The 16,485-nt window shown below is 48.0% G+C and overlaps 2 protein-coding genes and 3 non-coding genes across 5 annotated transcripts; 3 read left to right on the forward strand and 2 right to left on the reverse strand.

The window, feature by feature from the left end:
- Positions 1-260: 260 nt before the first annotated feature.
- DL89DRAFT_t163 lies at positions 261-333 on the reverse strand. Its single transcript has one exon. It is a non-coding gene; the product is annotated as a tRNA-Ala (tRNA).
- A 950-nt stretch (positions 334-1,283) lies between these two features.
- DL89DRAFT_t161 lies at positions 1,284-1,355 on the forward strand. Its single transcript has one exon. It is a non-coding gene; the product is annotated as a tRNA-Cys (tRNA).
- Positions 1,356-5,714: 4,359 nt separating this feature from the next.
- DL89DRAFT_250431 (uncharacterized protein) lies at positions 5,715-7,244 on the forward strand. Its single transcript, XM_040885177.1, has one exon. It carries the CDS (start codon positions 6,070-6,072, stop codon positions 6,994-6,996), a length of 927 nt encoding a protein of 308 aa, XP_040739599.1. The 5' UTR covers positions 5,715-6,069; the 3' UTR covers positions 6,997-7,244.
- A 2,283-nt stretch (positions 7,245-9,527) lies between these two features.
- Positions 9,528-9,960, forward strand: DL89DRAFT_271033 (uncharacterized protein). Its single transcript, XM_040888865.1, has one exon. It carries the CDS (start codon positions 9,738-9,740, stop codon positions 9,954-9,956), a length of 219 nt encoding a protein of 72 aa, XP_040739600.1. The 5' UTR covers positions 9,528-9,737; the 3' UTR covers positions 9,957-9,960.
- Positions 9,961-14,409: 4,449 nt separating this feature from the next.
- Positions 14,410-14,481, reverse strand: DL89DRAFT_t162. The gene has a single exon. It is a non-coding gene; the product is annotated as a tRNA-Cys (tRNA).
- Between the last annotated feature and the right edge of the window lie 2,004 nt (positions 14,482-16,485).

The raw sequence follows: 16,485 nt of genomic DNA on the forward strand, positions 1-16,485 counted from the left end.
TAATTAGTATGTGTTCAAAAACAAGAGAAAGCATGAAATGATTGGGCTGCGATTGTAGCTTAGAGCAGGACATATTAACCATTAATTGGCATTTACTGCTCACACAGCCAAGTAAACACACCAACAGCACATCTAATTAGGCATACTACCAGCAGTCCACCTATAAAAATGGGGCTATAAAAAAAGTGAGGCTAAGCAACCCCTTCGGCCAGTAGGAACAAGCTAGAGCAAAATCATGGGCTTGATAGGCAAAACAGAAATGGAGGACCTGGGTATCGATCCCAGTGCCTCGCGCATGCTAAGCGCGCGCTCTCCCATTTGAGCTAGACCCCCTGAAACAGCCGGATTAAGCCAAACCGATCTGCCTACGAATTCTTGTTCTCCCGAAAATTTGACTGTAAATAATGATGTAGATTAATGTTTGTCAGCCCTTTCCATTGTTTTTGCTGCTTTAGTCCTTGGAAGCATTGTCCCAGAAGTGATACCCCATGCATATATGCCTCTTTTATATAAATTATTGATCTATTGCTTATGCCTATTACTAATCTAATTATTAGAACTAAACTGAGAATCTGTAGGCACTAGCTAGTACTTATAGCTAAAAATCCCTTCAGTCAACTATTGAGTATAAATTAGCTAACCTGAGATTGTAGGGGTTGGTTCTTTAATGCCAATCTCTTTATAACTGAGAGATATATATAGTAGGATATACTAGAGGTAGCATTATCCTTCCAGTAAATATAGTAATAGAATTTATTTGATAGTACCTACTACTAGAGGTTATTCATAGTTACTAATATCTTTTTATATATTTCTAAATATTCTAGTTTATAAATATTTATTAAATACTAGTAAATGATTTATATTTTATTAATTAGTTATTCTAGTAAAAGATGTATAGTCTCTTAAAATTTTCTTATCTGTGAATGACCTCTTCTATAAATGACCTCTATCATACTAAAGTAGGATGGTATTTCTGAATGGCCAATTGCATCTATAGTACTAGATAAGGATTATAAATATATAGGCTTACTCTTAGCAACTACAGAATAGTTAAATGTGCTATAGGAGCCCTTTGAAGGTTACCCGTAGTTCTAGCAACTCAAAAACCATCAGATACCTTGATTTCACAAGGCATACTGTTTTGCGCGTTACAGTGCAGTATGTGGTAGAGTGGAGCAATGGCGCAATCTGAAACAGGTTACTGAAAGACATCAAACTTAAAAAGGATGAAAACAACGAGAGCAAATTGGGTTAGCTTGTTGAGCAGGATCTGATGATCAGGGGCTTTAGCTCAGTGGTAGAGCAATCGGCTGCAGTCCGATAGGTCACCGGTTCAACTCCGGTAGGTCCCTCTTTTTGCAGAATTTTTGCATTCTCGTTTGCCAGCCTGAATGCCGCCCCCAAAGTGGCCAATTCTGATTGCTGTTTCACAAGAGTATTTTTTTAGTAGAATAGATCATATCCGTAGCAGCAACTTACACAGCCTATTAATGAAGTATCTGGGAATATACATTCCAAACCGCATCTGAACTTGCAACAATGGTACATAGCCTACCAACCAAGGTAATACACATAGCTTTAGAGTATTTGAGTATTGTCGTTTTCACTGGTCCTGCCATTATTCGAAGGTGGGCTGCGGCATTGTAATGGTGTAGAACCTGTAGCCACATGCTTCAGCTGTACCTGGTTGAGCCAGCCAGATCATTGCCTGGATCAGCAACTCGGAAGCAGGATCTGACATGTGCCACCGCAGCCGCAACGGCCCATTTGCCGCTGTAGTGGCATATGGCCACCGAATTGTGCTGGCACCAACATAATGCTGATTTAAAGAAGCAGATAATGAGCATACAAAAACAGATAAACACTGTATGAATACTTCCTAAAACGGGTCTGCGTTTTACAAGATACGGGTCTTCAGGAATGTACTCAAGCAGGAGTGACAGTGGCTTTTGTGTGCTATCTGCTTCAATACAGCAACAGCCACCTGTGTGCATGTCACTCCATCCTACAATTGCCTGTCGTCTGTGACCCAATGCTGTCACCAAGGTTAAATAGTAGATAAACTCTGTGGTTGGTGTGTGTGCTCATGGCCCTATTGTTGTAGTAGAAGAAGGCGGATACCAGTAGACAAAGATAGGGCTTGTTTCCATCGCCACATCCTGTTTGCCTGGCAACCTGTTTACTATTTCCTTTTAAAGTTTTGGCAAGTTAGAGTCCTGTTCCTCAATGGGTATCATCAGCTTCCCCTGTTCACAACGGCATTTAAGGTGAAGTCCATTAAGTCGCCAATGAATGGTGGAAGTATGAACAATCACGCGGGTGGTTTGTTGGTGAAGATGCGATAATAACTGGTCATGGTATTCGATGGTTCACATCTGTTGCAGTGCGCAATGCCACATTCGGGCTTGCATTCCTTCCACATCACTTACGTTTGGTCTCTATTTTCAAAGTGCCACCCGGTTTTGTCAGTGTACAGCTATTCGCTGAAGCGCTGATTGAGAAAGAGTGTGAGCACCGAATTCCGTTGACTGCAGACTGAAACGATTTTCAGCACCAGGATTGCACGATTGCCTCAAGATGGTCTGCGTGCATCGATAGATATGGTAGAGGAACGGCTCATAGTGCTTGATATTCAATGCTGTGACCATGCATTAAGGAAGCTTTGCGCACTCGGGTCTTCAGGAGAGATATTGCAAATTGCAAATCTTCGGTTGAAGGAGAAAAAGGACAGCTAGCGTGCGCTGAATGAGCCTAGGAGAGCGGACCGTTGGGGGGTGTGGGGCTTTTCGGGAAGGGTGAACCCGGGTAGGATTGATGATGATCGGTGTGACTCCTAGGCGAATGAGCGTCCGTGTCCTGCTGACGGCCCCAATGTGGGAAAAAGGGCGAGCCAAGCATACGAATGCAAATCGTACCGCACCTGCAAGGTATTGGGTACCTTCATGATGTCCTGAAGTGGCAATGGGCGGATCAGGCTCCGACCATGACATCGAACCAAAGAACCCACCCATTCGCTGCTGCTGCGAGCACGATCTGCGGTCATGGCCACCACCTGCCAGCCCTCAGTGTCACTATAAAATATTGTCCGTTCTCCCAATGATTTCTAGCGGGTGCTCTTGGCCTGTCTATGCTGGAGGAACGGACAATCATTGCTGATGAGGATAGTGCTCGTCTGTTTGCTCGCCTGTCGGCCACACAGCACCAGTCGATTTTTGCGCAACCAGTAGACGATAGAGAGAAAATTAAATAAACAACTTCCAACGCCAAATCAATTGCGTCTTAGTATATCCGCTTATTCATGCAACCAGGAACTGTCCACATTGCGCTGACGGAACACCCCTGGTGCTATGCGTAGCTGGCATTTGACACAATTATTTACCAATCCAAAAATGGCCAGGCAGGACACCTGGGTGTCGCGGCCAGGAATTGTTTTGATCCCGCCTTTGAGATGAAGGCGCAATTGCAGTATGGTCTTGCGGCATCCCTCGTCGCGGACATGTGGTCCTGGGGCCACGGCTGTATGGCTGCATAGCTGTATGCAAGACCGGGGCCCCAAGGGCTTGTTTTGTAACCAAATGCAAACACGCCATCACCGATATATAACAAAGAGGCAGGCAGCCAGTTTTGGGCAATTGCGTCGACAACTCCTGGCACAGTGTGCTGCTTCTTCTGAGTCCTAGGGGAATACCCGTACATGCGTCGGCTGAAATCCGGATGGCATATTGTCCATGCAAGGGCGCCACCTAATATATTTCGTGGTCCATTGTGCCCCGTATGCTCTGTGTACATGAACAGCATTTACATGATCCGGTTTGGGTAGCAGCAAATTAGGTCCAATGCGCCCCATTTTACCCGCCTGCTTCACCTTCTGCTTCAACCAACTTGGAGGACTCGGTCTGGGAAAGCGCAGAACCGATCATATTCAGTGTTGTCCGTCTGTTTGTCCATGCATGGGGCTATTCTCAATCCACAAAGAGCGCGATGGCTGGGCTGGATGGCTCTAAACACCAACGTATAAATCCTGCAAACAAAGCACACGCACTGCCCTGTTTATTTTGTTGGCATGGCTGCTCCTGCCATCTCCCTTTCATGCAGCGTCTGCGTATGGATTGCACGCTTCAGGTTTTCAAGCAGATATTGTTTGTTGGTGTGTCCCTTTTCACTACATGCGCATAGGGGTGCCTCATTAGCTCACACCACCAGTCGATCCAGCCAGCCCGGTCGTGGGCAAAGGGGACCGACTGGACAGCGAGGTGGGGGAAGGGAGGGGTGAGCGTAGAATGCAGATATTGTGTGTGCCGAAAGAAGGATCCGGCATTATCCCTGACCTTCTCCCTCTCCTTGTATTCAGTTGAACCGACAATGATTACAGCCTTTTAGCTAGACAGACTGCAAGCGCATGCACTTTCTGTTGTCTCCGCTTCCTGGGATTCATTTGTCCAGCTTCGTGCCTGTCCCTCTTTTTTATTACCTCCCTATTCCCTCCAACGGACAGTAGCGCACTGCACCATTTTGTTTTGATTTCAAGTGGCAACAAGTGGTGTGAGGGCATGGTTAAGGAAGGGTGGTGGACAACAAAAAAGGGAGCCCACACCTTTCATCTGTGAACATAGGTTGGTGAACCGTGCCAGAACAACTGGTATTTTTCGAGGTGACAGGGCAACACGAAGGCACACACACACCACGCTGGGACGGCAATTGCACCCAAACCTGCTAGCCACGTCACAGACTCGGCCTGGCATCCACTGATGCCTGGAGAGATGACAACTTGCTGTGTGCCCCGGACAGTAGAGATATCATTTACTATTCTTTTTCCCAAACCGCAATTCGCTGGCCTCAGTTTTTGTTGACCCGTTGCACTGTTACTAATTTTTCTACGTTGTCACACAGTGCGGTTTCCGAGAACAAGGCGGGGGAGGGAGACAGGACGGCGCGCGCGCGGTAAACAACTGGTAATGACATAAAAACCAGTTTTCTTTTTACTGACATCACTCGACATGGGCCTGGCCTATGAAAGGTGCATCTGGTGCAGCGTCCGCTTGGTTCGACAGTGCCAGTGAGAAGAACGAGGTGGCCGCAAAAGACATTGAAACTCATGCATGGGCAGCCTGTTAATCGCCAGATGCTGCTGGCAGTGGCCGATCTCTGCTTTTCCCTATCCCTGAGCGATTGCAACACTCATCGCTGTGGCCTGGTTGAGTTGCCAAAAGCAGCTGCAATGTAGTACACTAACGCTCCTGTTTCGCATCTGCATTGAGGTTCCACTGGTCACCATTGCTGCCAAGTCCGTCTGCTCGCATTGCCTCGTCAGAGCAGCTTGTGTTCTCCCCACAATCCCGAAGGGTCTCCCTTCCACTAGCGGCTGTGTCGGGTTTCCTGCTTGTTTTGGTGCGAACGGCTATGACCATGCCTGTGTCTGTGCCTGTGTATGTCGGCATCTGCGGCTGTGGTTGCAGAGGCGCCATGTCACAGCGCTCTAACTCATCCACATTGGCACGCCAGGGCCATGCACAGTGGGCTTGAGGGGGCGGTTGTTTACCGAGCGACAAGGAGGGGCGATCACCCACCCCTTCTCGCATCCCGCCACCCGATGGACTTTGTCCCCGGTTCCCCCTTTTTGTACCAGTGAGCTCCGCCACTCGACCAACAAACAAATAGAAACGGCCCGGTAGATCGACCCCTCCCCTCTACACCCCCCGCTCTTCGTATCAGAAACCTTTTTACCTTATTCTGACTACGACGGGCGACGCATGCTGGCCATTTTCCTGTACTTTGAAGAGAGTGTGGGTTGGTAATCCAGCAGGCAAGCAAAAGGCGCTCAGGCTCCTGCCTCTGCGCCCGCCGTTTATATAGAAGCGCCTTGATTCCTCCCCCTTTTCCCTTTCCTCTGGCGGGTACCTGACCTTGTTTTTAATTGCTGAGCTCGTGTATTCTTTTCCTCTACCTGCATCACCACTGTCCTTTTTGGTCCTTCTCTTCTTGCTCTTATTACAAATACTCCCGAAGGTTGGTTCTCCCTTCACTCGTCTGTACATTGACATCTACCCCACATCTCTTATTCCCACAATGAACCCTGCAATCACCACTCCTGGAAGCACCCGCTCTTCGCCGGGTCTCTTCAACCACATCAACCACTCGGCAGCTACGGGTCCCGCAACCATGCGGACCCCGATGCACCTGGGTCTCTCCGAGTGCTCTTACGCTCGGCCGCCACCCCTGAAGTGCGCGCGCCATTCAATTCCGTCGCTGTCAACAAGGACTGCCGACGGAAGCAGAGTCAGCATCCTCAATGACTCTGACCAGGATCCTGCTGCCACACACGACCACAAGCGGTGCTTGTCTGTTCCTGGGCCCTCGCCCGTGTACTCAACGGCTAGCTACAGCCCGTTCCGCGCCCAGTCAACACCTGGCGCTACACCGCAACAGGCCCCGTCATCGCTGCCTTCCCTGAACACGCTGGTCCAGGCTGTGGGACTAGTGACATCCGAGTCATCAGCAGTGCCCCCGCCGGCCAACAATCGGACGCACAGCCTCCCTGTGATGCCGCTCCACCGCCAGGCACCGCCTCCCCCTCCCACACAGACCAACAAGACCATGGCCAAGCGCAAGTACAAGTGCACATTCACCGGGTGCGGCAAAGCGTTCACCACCAGCGGCCACCTGGCCCGCCACCAGCGGATACACACGGGCGAGAAGAACTTCCCCTGCCTGTTCCCGGGCTGCACCAGCCGCTTCTCGCGGCAAGACAACATGATGCAGCACTACCGCACGCACTTGTCGTCAAAAGTCGCGGCGAAATGGCAGCCCGCGCAAAAGTTGTCTTCCTCGACCCTGTTGTCGACCCGTACCGGGCGAGCCCTGGCATGTATGGCACGCCAAACTATGCCAACACTGCCCCTGTCCACCATCCCTATGCCCATCCCCACCATGCCCAGCGGCACTCGGCGAGCGTGCCGACATCTGTCCCCCAGCAATATCAGCAGCCGCAGGTGACTGGTCAGCGGGCACCAACTCAGCCGTATGGGCTTCCGGCAGTCCACATGCTGGCAGCTAATAATGCCGCTCCGGGATCCCCGGCGACATCGCACGAGTACCATCACAGCATGCCCAAGCAGCCGTCTACTGCGGCTCCCCGCACCGCGGCTGCTGGCCCCATGGCTTACTACTGAGGCACTTTGCACCAATTCATCACAAGCATGCATCATTCAACCCGCGCGCAGTAAATGCATTAATTTTTCCTTGCTTTACGTTTCCATACATTTGCAATTTGACACCGTACAAAGCCCACTACTCCGCCCTGACACCAGCATCGACACCTGTTTTTCTTCTCTGTCCGGCTGATATGTCGTGCCGCACTCGAATTCTGCGCAAGAGCCCATGGCAAGCGACAATCATCAGACACAGCCATGCAAGAAGCGATGGCAAGCACACTCTGGCAGCAAAACAACAACGCATGTCGTCCTTATGCTTGTTGTCCATGCACCTGGTGACCTGGCCAAAGTACTCATGTGCGCTTTATGCTCAGTGGAGCAGGCATACAGATGCGATCTACCGTCGTCCGCCCCTACTCCAAGCTCCATTCCTAGCCCTCCTCGGCTGGAAAACAGCTTTTAAACAAGGATCCAGATACATATTTGCGTGCAGGCCAGTATGTGCTGATCGGCAGGACAAAGGCCAGCAAGGCCGGCTGGCCAGTCTCTGGATATATTGTGGCCTTGAGAGTTTAGACGATTTTGCAAGGAGAAGTGGGCAGACATACGCGCGGCTGCTCTTCGGTATGTTTGTAGAATGGAGAAACGCAAATCGTCGCCGCGGATCGCCGCTGTGTATGCCGACAAGAGTGGTGATGTCCCTGGCCCAAGAGACAAAGGTTTCTGCTCAGCTGCAGCTCAAGCCATGCGTGCTCTCCCCGTCCCGATGCATGCGCTTGCACGACCCTTGAAAGGGGTAAAAATCGAACCGCCATGTCCCTTTTAATTCGCACTGAATGCGAACATTGGTTCCTTCCAGATGCTGCCGCGGCGGGTGCTCGATGTGCATGCCTATTGCGTACCCGATGCCTGCGCGTGTGAAATCGCTGATTCGTCGGTCCATCGCACTGTGGGTGGAGAAGGATGGCGGCTGCGATTTCTGCTCTCTGTTCTTTGGCTGTGGTGGGCTTTGTAGACACAGGGGGGAATTCCACTGGCTGGCGCCCTGACTGCTTGCTGTTGGCACGGCTTTCCCCGATCCCCGCCCCTCGCTAATCGGGTTTCAAGCGTGTTTGCTGTCCGTCAATGACATAATTCGCTGATCTCTTGGCCAAGCCAGACCCAAAGGCCGAAACCGGAACCATACTGAGAGCCATGCTGAGCAGCTTTTAGGAACCTCGATGATTCCATGCCGCGCTACATGCAGTGGGCCATCAGTGATGGCTGCTGCCATGGTGCAGGCACAGCATGGAATCTATGCAGCACAGCATGGATTGCACACAAGCTCATAAACAAAGATGCCTTGCCAGCATCGGCTACCCCCTGCCCATACCCGCGGCTGCTAATTCTAGCGCGATCGCCACCACAGCCCACATCATCTCCAGACAGTGAGAACCACGCACTATCATCCTTGCGTGCAGCGCACTTCTTCCAATGCAGACATTTGTTTTGGTTTTGTATATTTGCCCGTTTGCAAAAAGGAGATCCGCATAGCTGGGCCTTGCCAAGCGACCTTGCCAGGGACGCCCAGAAGCAAACAAAACAACACCCAGGAAACTTGATTCTACTATCACCCGGCGCATTATTTTGTTCTTGGATACGGCCCCTTGCGTTCCTGGCAAATCCCGCCGGCGACGCACTGAGGAACCGCGTGCACTGGCAGAATAAGGCAGCGCAGGATGCGCGGTGGTGTCGATCGCGGCCGCCCTTTCTGCGGTGAATTTTTTGTCTTGTTGATTTAAGCACAGCCAGCGCCCAGTCGATGCTGACAAATTGGCATTTGGGGAGGGCTATGCATATCTGAGCCTCCCCTCCTGCTTCGGTGAGAGCGCTATGCCCTGCGATCCAGCCTTGGCCCGGGGGACTAGATCTGTAGCAAATGGGCGATTTCCCTATTCTCCTTTCGGTGATGACTCCTGTTGCCTCGGAGCCTTTGCCAGCTCCGTCTCCATCCCAAGTGTGTGCGAGCCACGCCCTCGCCACAGGCATCCCCAATTTTTCGATTATTGCCCGGGGACGCTATTTACATTAGCAAATGCCTCGGCAGCCGGGTTCTCTATGGGCTCATATATATAGCAGCCACTATACTAGACGGCTAATTGGCCAGGTGCACATGACATCGCGGCCGCATGTCTTGGCCCTCGGCTGCGCTCCGATTGGCATAGCACCTTGCTGCAGGACACGTCGCGAGTCATTGACTACAATAAAATAGATTCAGGGATACGTGCTGTCCACAAATAAATTGCCCCCTTCCCGGCATCGCCGCAGCCGCAGCCATTAAGCACTACACTGCCAGTTCCACGCTCCGGTACGGCTGGGCATGCAGTCGCCCAGGCACAATGCCAACCATTTCGCTCTTCTTCGGATGCCCGCTCCCTCCCCTCCCCCGACAGGCCATCCTGCTTTATTTCTGGCACCCACATCCCTTGCAGCTTGGAAGGAGAATGCAAAAAATTTATGCACAATGCATGTGGGTGTCCTGCCCATCCATTATCGTTGAGCTTTTCCCGCATATAGTGGGCGTCTCGGCAAATGAAGGGTCATATGGGTACCCCTACCCTTTATTTTTGGTTTTTGCAGGATGCTGGATGTGCTCAGAGTGACACGCCTGCCAGCACAAGGGCCAGCAGGACGCAGGGCAGTGTGACTTATGCAAGGCGGGATGCAGATTGGCAACCTCCCGCCTGCCAAATTCATCAGCCCTTGAATGCAACCTCCATTGTCGTTGCTGCAGCCACCCCGGCATCCCGTGCTACTAGATGACAACCCATCTCACTGCTCTATTCCAGCAATAGCGTTTTTCGCTGTCCCTTCAATTTAAGCAGCGAGCGCATTAATTGTCGTAAACACCCAGTCATGTGAGTAACGGCAACTAGTGTTTTGTGAATCGACAAGAGCGCTGTGGCTGGGCCCCTTGTCACAACGTCAACTGCGCTTTCTCCGGCCACTCGGGAAGAAAAAGGGAGGGAACGCATCCCTTGCGTGCCCATTTCCATTTCCAGCCATGCAGCTTCGTTCTGCAACGCCACTCGACTTCCGATTTATGTCCGCAAGCAATATTTGCGCACAGCCTTCTCATTTCACACTCATTGTTGCGGGCGAATAGAAGGACGCGCGTTTATATTGCACTGAACCAGCTCCAAACACCGCAACGCGGTGGTGACGATTAGCATTTGTCGTGTAACCTGATGCTACCGCACGCTTGAACTAATAAGGAAATTAGCCCGACTAGAAAAGCATCTACAGCCAGCCAACAGACAACAGAACTGAGTGATTCAAAACACAGTTTGACAGCCCCCTTGAATTCGACTTCATATGGCAACACAAGTACATATGTCGATACCAGAGGAGTCAGAAGTAGTAATTACCTGATTGGGGTACAAACAAAAAGCTACATAACGCATCGATTTTGAACACACTTGTTAATGTTTCATGGAATAAATGTTCTCAAGCTTTATGGAAAACTGAGATGGGAAAAATAACTGAGGAGAAAAGGCGGGATTGGGTGGTTCTGGATGTCCAACTTTTGTGTGGTTGATTTGGTGTGGTGGTTTTGAAATGCGTTGCCATTTCGAGGCCAACAACACTTACTACGCTTAGCAACAACCGGCTCAATTTCTAGCAGACATGTGCTTCATAGCATTGCTTGCAGTTCTACAGATACTGGCTGGTACATATACGAATAGAACAAATAATAGGGATAAGAGTCTTGAGTACTCCATTTTTAGCTAATTGCAAGTGGTAGGTGTGAACTTATATCAACCCAAGTCATCACTTTGTATGAGGACAAGGAGAACTGAAACAATAAGATGAAAAATTGTTTATTAGCATATATGGAGGGAAGTAGGTGTAAAATCAACAGAGGAGAATAATGGGCTGTTTGGGGCTTGGGGCTATTGCAAGAGTGAGGTAAAACTTGAGCATGGAGGCGCAGGGCGGCGTTGGCGGCCTGATGTCAACAAGAACAGCAACCCAACACTGCTTCGTTTGATCCTGAGCACATTAGGAGAACCAGCACAAAAGGTCATGTCAATTGCATTGGCCAGTGCACTTCAGCCGAAGCATTCCAAACTGAGCGTGTTGGTTTGGAGTTTTACTATGTATTTTTAGGGGGTTAAAAGTTATTATTAAAAGAACAAAAAAGGAGAAAAGGAGAAAAAACAAGGGCATGTGGCAAATGACATATGCCATATGGTTGTATCCTAGCCAGGGCAGGCTCCATCGTTGGTTTGATGCAAAACCCATTCTCTGACCAAACACGGCCATTGTCAGGGTCATAAGCTGGGGTCTGGTCGCCCAATATCCTTAGCAGGATCATAGCGCCCGTTGCCGTCTGGAACACCAACGTCATAATTATTGTTGGTGTCGGTACTAGGATTTGGCAGAACGCAATAGGCTGACCAGTGCCAATGGCTAAGCATATGTGCGCCAATGCAGCTGCATAGCACATTTTTCGCTTTCGCATTCTCTTTCTGGTATTAACACCAATTCCAAAATCTCTATGCACACGCATCACAACGGATGCAATGTTTGTGGCAACAAGCATTACCTCGCAGCTAGCTTTATGTACCTCTATGCAAAGCGACTGACCCACCCAACAGTATGTATGGTAAGTAATAACACCGCGTGGTATTGGTGATGCCTTTATAGCCCATTGTGAACCAAAGTTGTTGGGAATTCATCGCTGTTTACACCTAGCAGATCGAGTACTGATCCGCAAGCTTCCAGCTCATCGTGGGTCCAAATCAGGCAAGTGGAAATTGCGGTTCACAGCCTCATGCATGTGCATTCAAGGCCCATACATGAAAATCTCCAAACATTTGCACTGCTATTGGTTGAGGAAAAAGTAGGAGTGAGAAGATAAGCACAAATCAAGGATTCTGCAGCAATATATAAGAGACCCCTTGAGTACAGTGCGCTTAGCGCCGTTGGAAATACGACTGGTTTTCACTTTGCTATTTCGCTACTTGTTTGCTTGCCAACCCCTTCCCCTAAACTTGTGTCGCAGAAAATGGACGATTTACTAGTCAAAATTGAATCCGGTGTCTATCCGCTCAGTGCTTTTGATGAAATTATCTCCTATGTCAATATCCGCCACGTGAACTTTTATTCAAATCGAGATGCCACTACCGATTTTATGCCGGCCGATAAGCTTGAGACGGCGTTCTACAAGACACTCAACCTGTTCCCTCTTTTTGTCGGTGACCTTTCCCAACGAGCTGACGGCCGCATGGAGATTGTTATAGACAAGGATAATCTCAACATTCCCGGATACATTGAGTCGCAATCTGATGTTTCTTTCAGCGACATTGAGTCACTCAGCTTTAACCAGTCGGCATGGCCAGCCAACTTGTCAACCACTGGTACTATTGCATGCCCTGACGCTGAAACAAACCGGATTAAGCTCGCCAACATACACGTAATACGTCTGAAGGACAATAGTGGCGTCATCATATCGACCAGTTTTGCCCACGCAGTCACAGACGGATATGGTTGCTTCGAGTTTCTAAACTGCTGGGGAGACCAGACCCGTGCGCTTATTACTGGACAGCCGGTACAAGAAAGCAGGTATTGCTTTGATCGTGCTGTTATCCGTAGGCTAATGCCTAGCGAACGGGCTCCACTTAACCAAACCACGCGGGACATGTACACTAAAAGTTCGTATTTGACAAACTGGATAAGCTGGCTCTCTCCAAATATGCGTGGAAAACTGATGCGCTACTCGAGCAGCAAGAATCCAGTCGAAGGCTGCCTATTCCGAATTCCACGCGTCAAACTTGATGAGCTTCGCAGCCAAGTGCTCAACTATGTCCCTCCTGGAACCCGCGTCTCGGATAACGATCTCATTTCGGCACTAACGTACAAAGTACTAACGCAGGCCACAATGGAGGCTACTGGCGGTGGATCTGGGTGGATTTCAAGTGCTATCAGTCGCGCGATGGGAATAAAGGACGGACACTGCCTTGGAATATCTTGCGATGTCCGCCATCGCCTTAGTATGGAGGATTTAAACTATATCGGAAATCCAATCCATCAGGTTTTCATCCCTACTTCAGCTGAATACGCTACAAGGCAAATTAGCCCAGAGGCATTGGCCACAATTGCTTTCCAGGTGCGTCAGGCAGTGTCACTCGCAACACCCCCATACATTGGATCGCTCTATGAGCTTTTAGAGTCCGGAGGTACTAGCCTGGGCAACTTCATCGTTGGCATGACTTCCTACAGGCTTACTCTTTGGATATCAAATCAGACCCGGCTCGGTATCTACAAGGCAGATTTCGGCAATGGTGTGCAGAGCTTTGCTACTATAATTCCGGATTTTGGAGAAGGCTCCATCATTCTTCTACCCTCACCTCCACCATGCAAGGATGTGCTTGTCAACTTGACGGTGTCACCCAAAGTCAAGGAAAATATTTTGAAAAAACGAATTTTGGACAAACATTGCCGAGTTTTTTTTCTAACAAAGCGTAATAATTTGCATAAAATATCAACCATGGATACTATCAGATATAATATTGCAGCCCAAGAGTTAGCAAGTAGATCACCAAACGCCAAGTGGTTAGGCCTACCAGTTAAACTTAATACACAATCAAGTCAGAGACAAGCATCCACCTATGATACTGTATACACAGCTGATACTGGATGTACCATGTCCAATTCAGAGCAAATCTTGAGGCCTATACCTACAGTGGAAGGCTAGAACGAGAGGTTGGTATTGGTTACTTCTTAATGCAAGGGGAGGAGTCAGTGGGCATAGGTATTTTGCGAATGTTTTATGCGCAAGGAGAGCAAGAAAGAATTATGAACATCCTCGCACCCAGACTCTGGATTAGTATTGGGGACTCGTTGCATGGCTGGTAGGTGAGCAGGTTGACTCGTTATTTGCAACCTCACCTTTGCAATTTTAAATAGTATAAATATTGGTTGTTGGCCAGAATAGCATATTGTCCAATCTGTGGTCAGTATTTTTGCTTACTCCCTTTGCCTATACCTGGAATCCATCGGTCTTCTGGATAGCTCCAGACTTCAGGAATAGCACCTTGATATCTCAGTGTACGCTTTGATGCACTTGCAAAAACGAGGCAGATGCTCGGTGGATTATTATTACCGAGGCATAGTTCAACAAGTATACTCTTGTGAAAACTGCAATCAGAATTGGCCACTTTGGGGGCGGCATTCAGGCTGGCAAACGAGAATGCAAAAATTCTGCAAAAAGAGGGACCTACCGGAGTTGAACCGGTGACCTATCGGACTGCAGCCGATTGCTCTACCACTGAGCTAAAGCCCCTGATCATCGGATCCTGCTCAACAAGCTAACCCAATTTGCTCTCGTTGTTTTCATCCTTTTTAAGTTTGATGTCTTTCAGTAACCTGTTTCAGATTGCGCCATTGCTCCACTCTATCACATACTGCACTGTAACGCGCAAAACAGTATGCCTTGTGAAATCAAGGTATCTGATGGTTTTTGAGTTGCTAGAACTACGAGTAACCTTCAAAGGGCTCCTACAACACATTTAACTATTCTGTAGTTGCTAAGAGTAAGCCTATGCACTTATGATCCTTTTCTAGTACTATATATGAAATTGGCTATTCAGAAATTCTATCCTACTTTAGCATAATATCTCTATCTGCTCTCTATGTTCTGGCTTAATAGAGGATATATAGAGTTACTTATCTACTTATTAATTATTTAAGTATATAGTAACTACTGGCACTTTTAGTAAAATAGCTAATAAAAATTTTAGCTTAGTAATTATTTATATGCACATAGATATTCTGGATATAATAATAATTATTATCTATACTAAAAATACCTAGTAGCCAAAAACTGCTTTGAAAATGTTTATATAATTATGCAACTAACTAAATTAGAGATTATTAAAACTTATAAGTCTAAGAGCAGCCCCTTTTAGATAGCTTCAAATAGACCTAGGAGTTGCAGTAAGAGCAAAAAAGTATTATCTTTATATACCTTATTGCTACAAATAATGGATGGTATGCATATAGAGTTATAGTAATAATAGCATCTGTTATTATTATGCATCAAATAATTCTTTATGATAAATAAAGCTATATCTAGCTTCGACTTTCAGGTACACAGATCATACTGATTGAGTCCAGAATTGCATATAGCATATTGTTTAATATGCTATTGCAACAATTATGCACTTGACATGAAGGCATTGCATCAACAAATAGGGTAAGAAATAATAAAATAGCTTATTTTATTGCTTCCTATTTAAAAACAGTATAATAAATTGGCATCGACAATACAGAATACCGAGAACTCTGGTTTGAATTTGTGACAAAGCTATTAAGGAATGCTTTAAATTCAGTACGTAAATGTTTTATTATTGCCTCGTGTTATGATACATATGAAAGATGAGTTCATGAAGCAGCTTCCTGCAAAGAGTAGATGTACGCGGGCCTTCAGCGGAAGAGTGAAAAATTAATTGGTGGCTTGCGAATCTGCATCGATTTACTTCTTGAGCGCTGCATACTATCTATATTGGAGGTCTGCTCATGTTTTGATGACCGACTCTTGTGCCAGAATTTTAGCGATAGCCTGCTTTTGCTTTTGTTTTCCTCAGGACCAAGGTCCAGCCACGACTTTTCAAAGTTAATGTTATACGCTGAGCTGATAGTTTCGTTTTCCAGCTTGTTCATGGGCAATAGACTGAGGGTTTGGAGTTAGGAATATGGAATGTAAAGTATATCGGGATGAGGAGAGTAAGATTTTTCTCATTTCTCAGGCGGCGGGCCCGCATTAAATACATCGGCTACAAAAGACAGGAGAACCTGCTGTGTCATGAAAACCAGAAAAAGTCATGGCCGAGAGGAATACCGTGCCTAGCTTTGCAAGGGGTTTATTGTGCATCCCCAAATTTGCATGAATTTGTGATTCTGTTAAACACCGAATCAGCCAAGGACCGACTTTGTGGTGGTTGCAAAAGGTCTGCTGATAGTCTTTGACAATACGATGAAGTAGTGTCGCACAAGTCATAGCCCAGAGGAAATACCGGCCACGCATGATCCTATCTTCGAGGAGCGTTAGTCGGTAGCTGGTAGGCTCGAGGCTAAGCCTCACCACTCTAAGCAAGTGGTGTGGGTCTGCTTTTTGCAGCGGAGGATTCAGCTGTCCACCCTCTATGGACAGCAGGCCGTTATGCGACTATGCCATATTGCACACAGCTGTGAATATTGTCTAGCGCCTTTGCAGACTAAGTCTTGTCCTTCACTCCAGGGAACAGACAATACTACCATATTTATCTGCTTCCATTCATTCAGACGT

The sequence above is a fragment of the Linderina pennispora genome (genome assembly GCF_002104995.1).
Source record: "Linderina pennispora strain ATCC 12442 chromosome Unknown DL89scaffold_33, whole genome shotgun sequence".
Classification (NCBI taxonomy): domain Eukaryota; kingdom Fungi; phylum Kickxellomycota; class Kickxellomycetes; order Kickxellales; family Kickxellaceae; genus Linderina; species Linderina pennispora.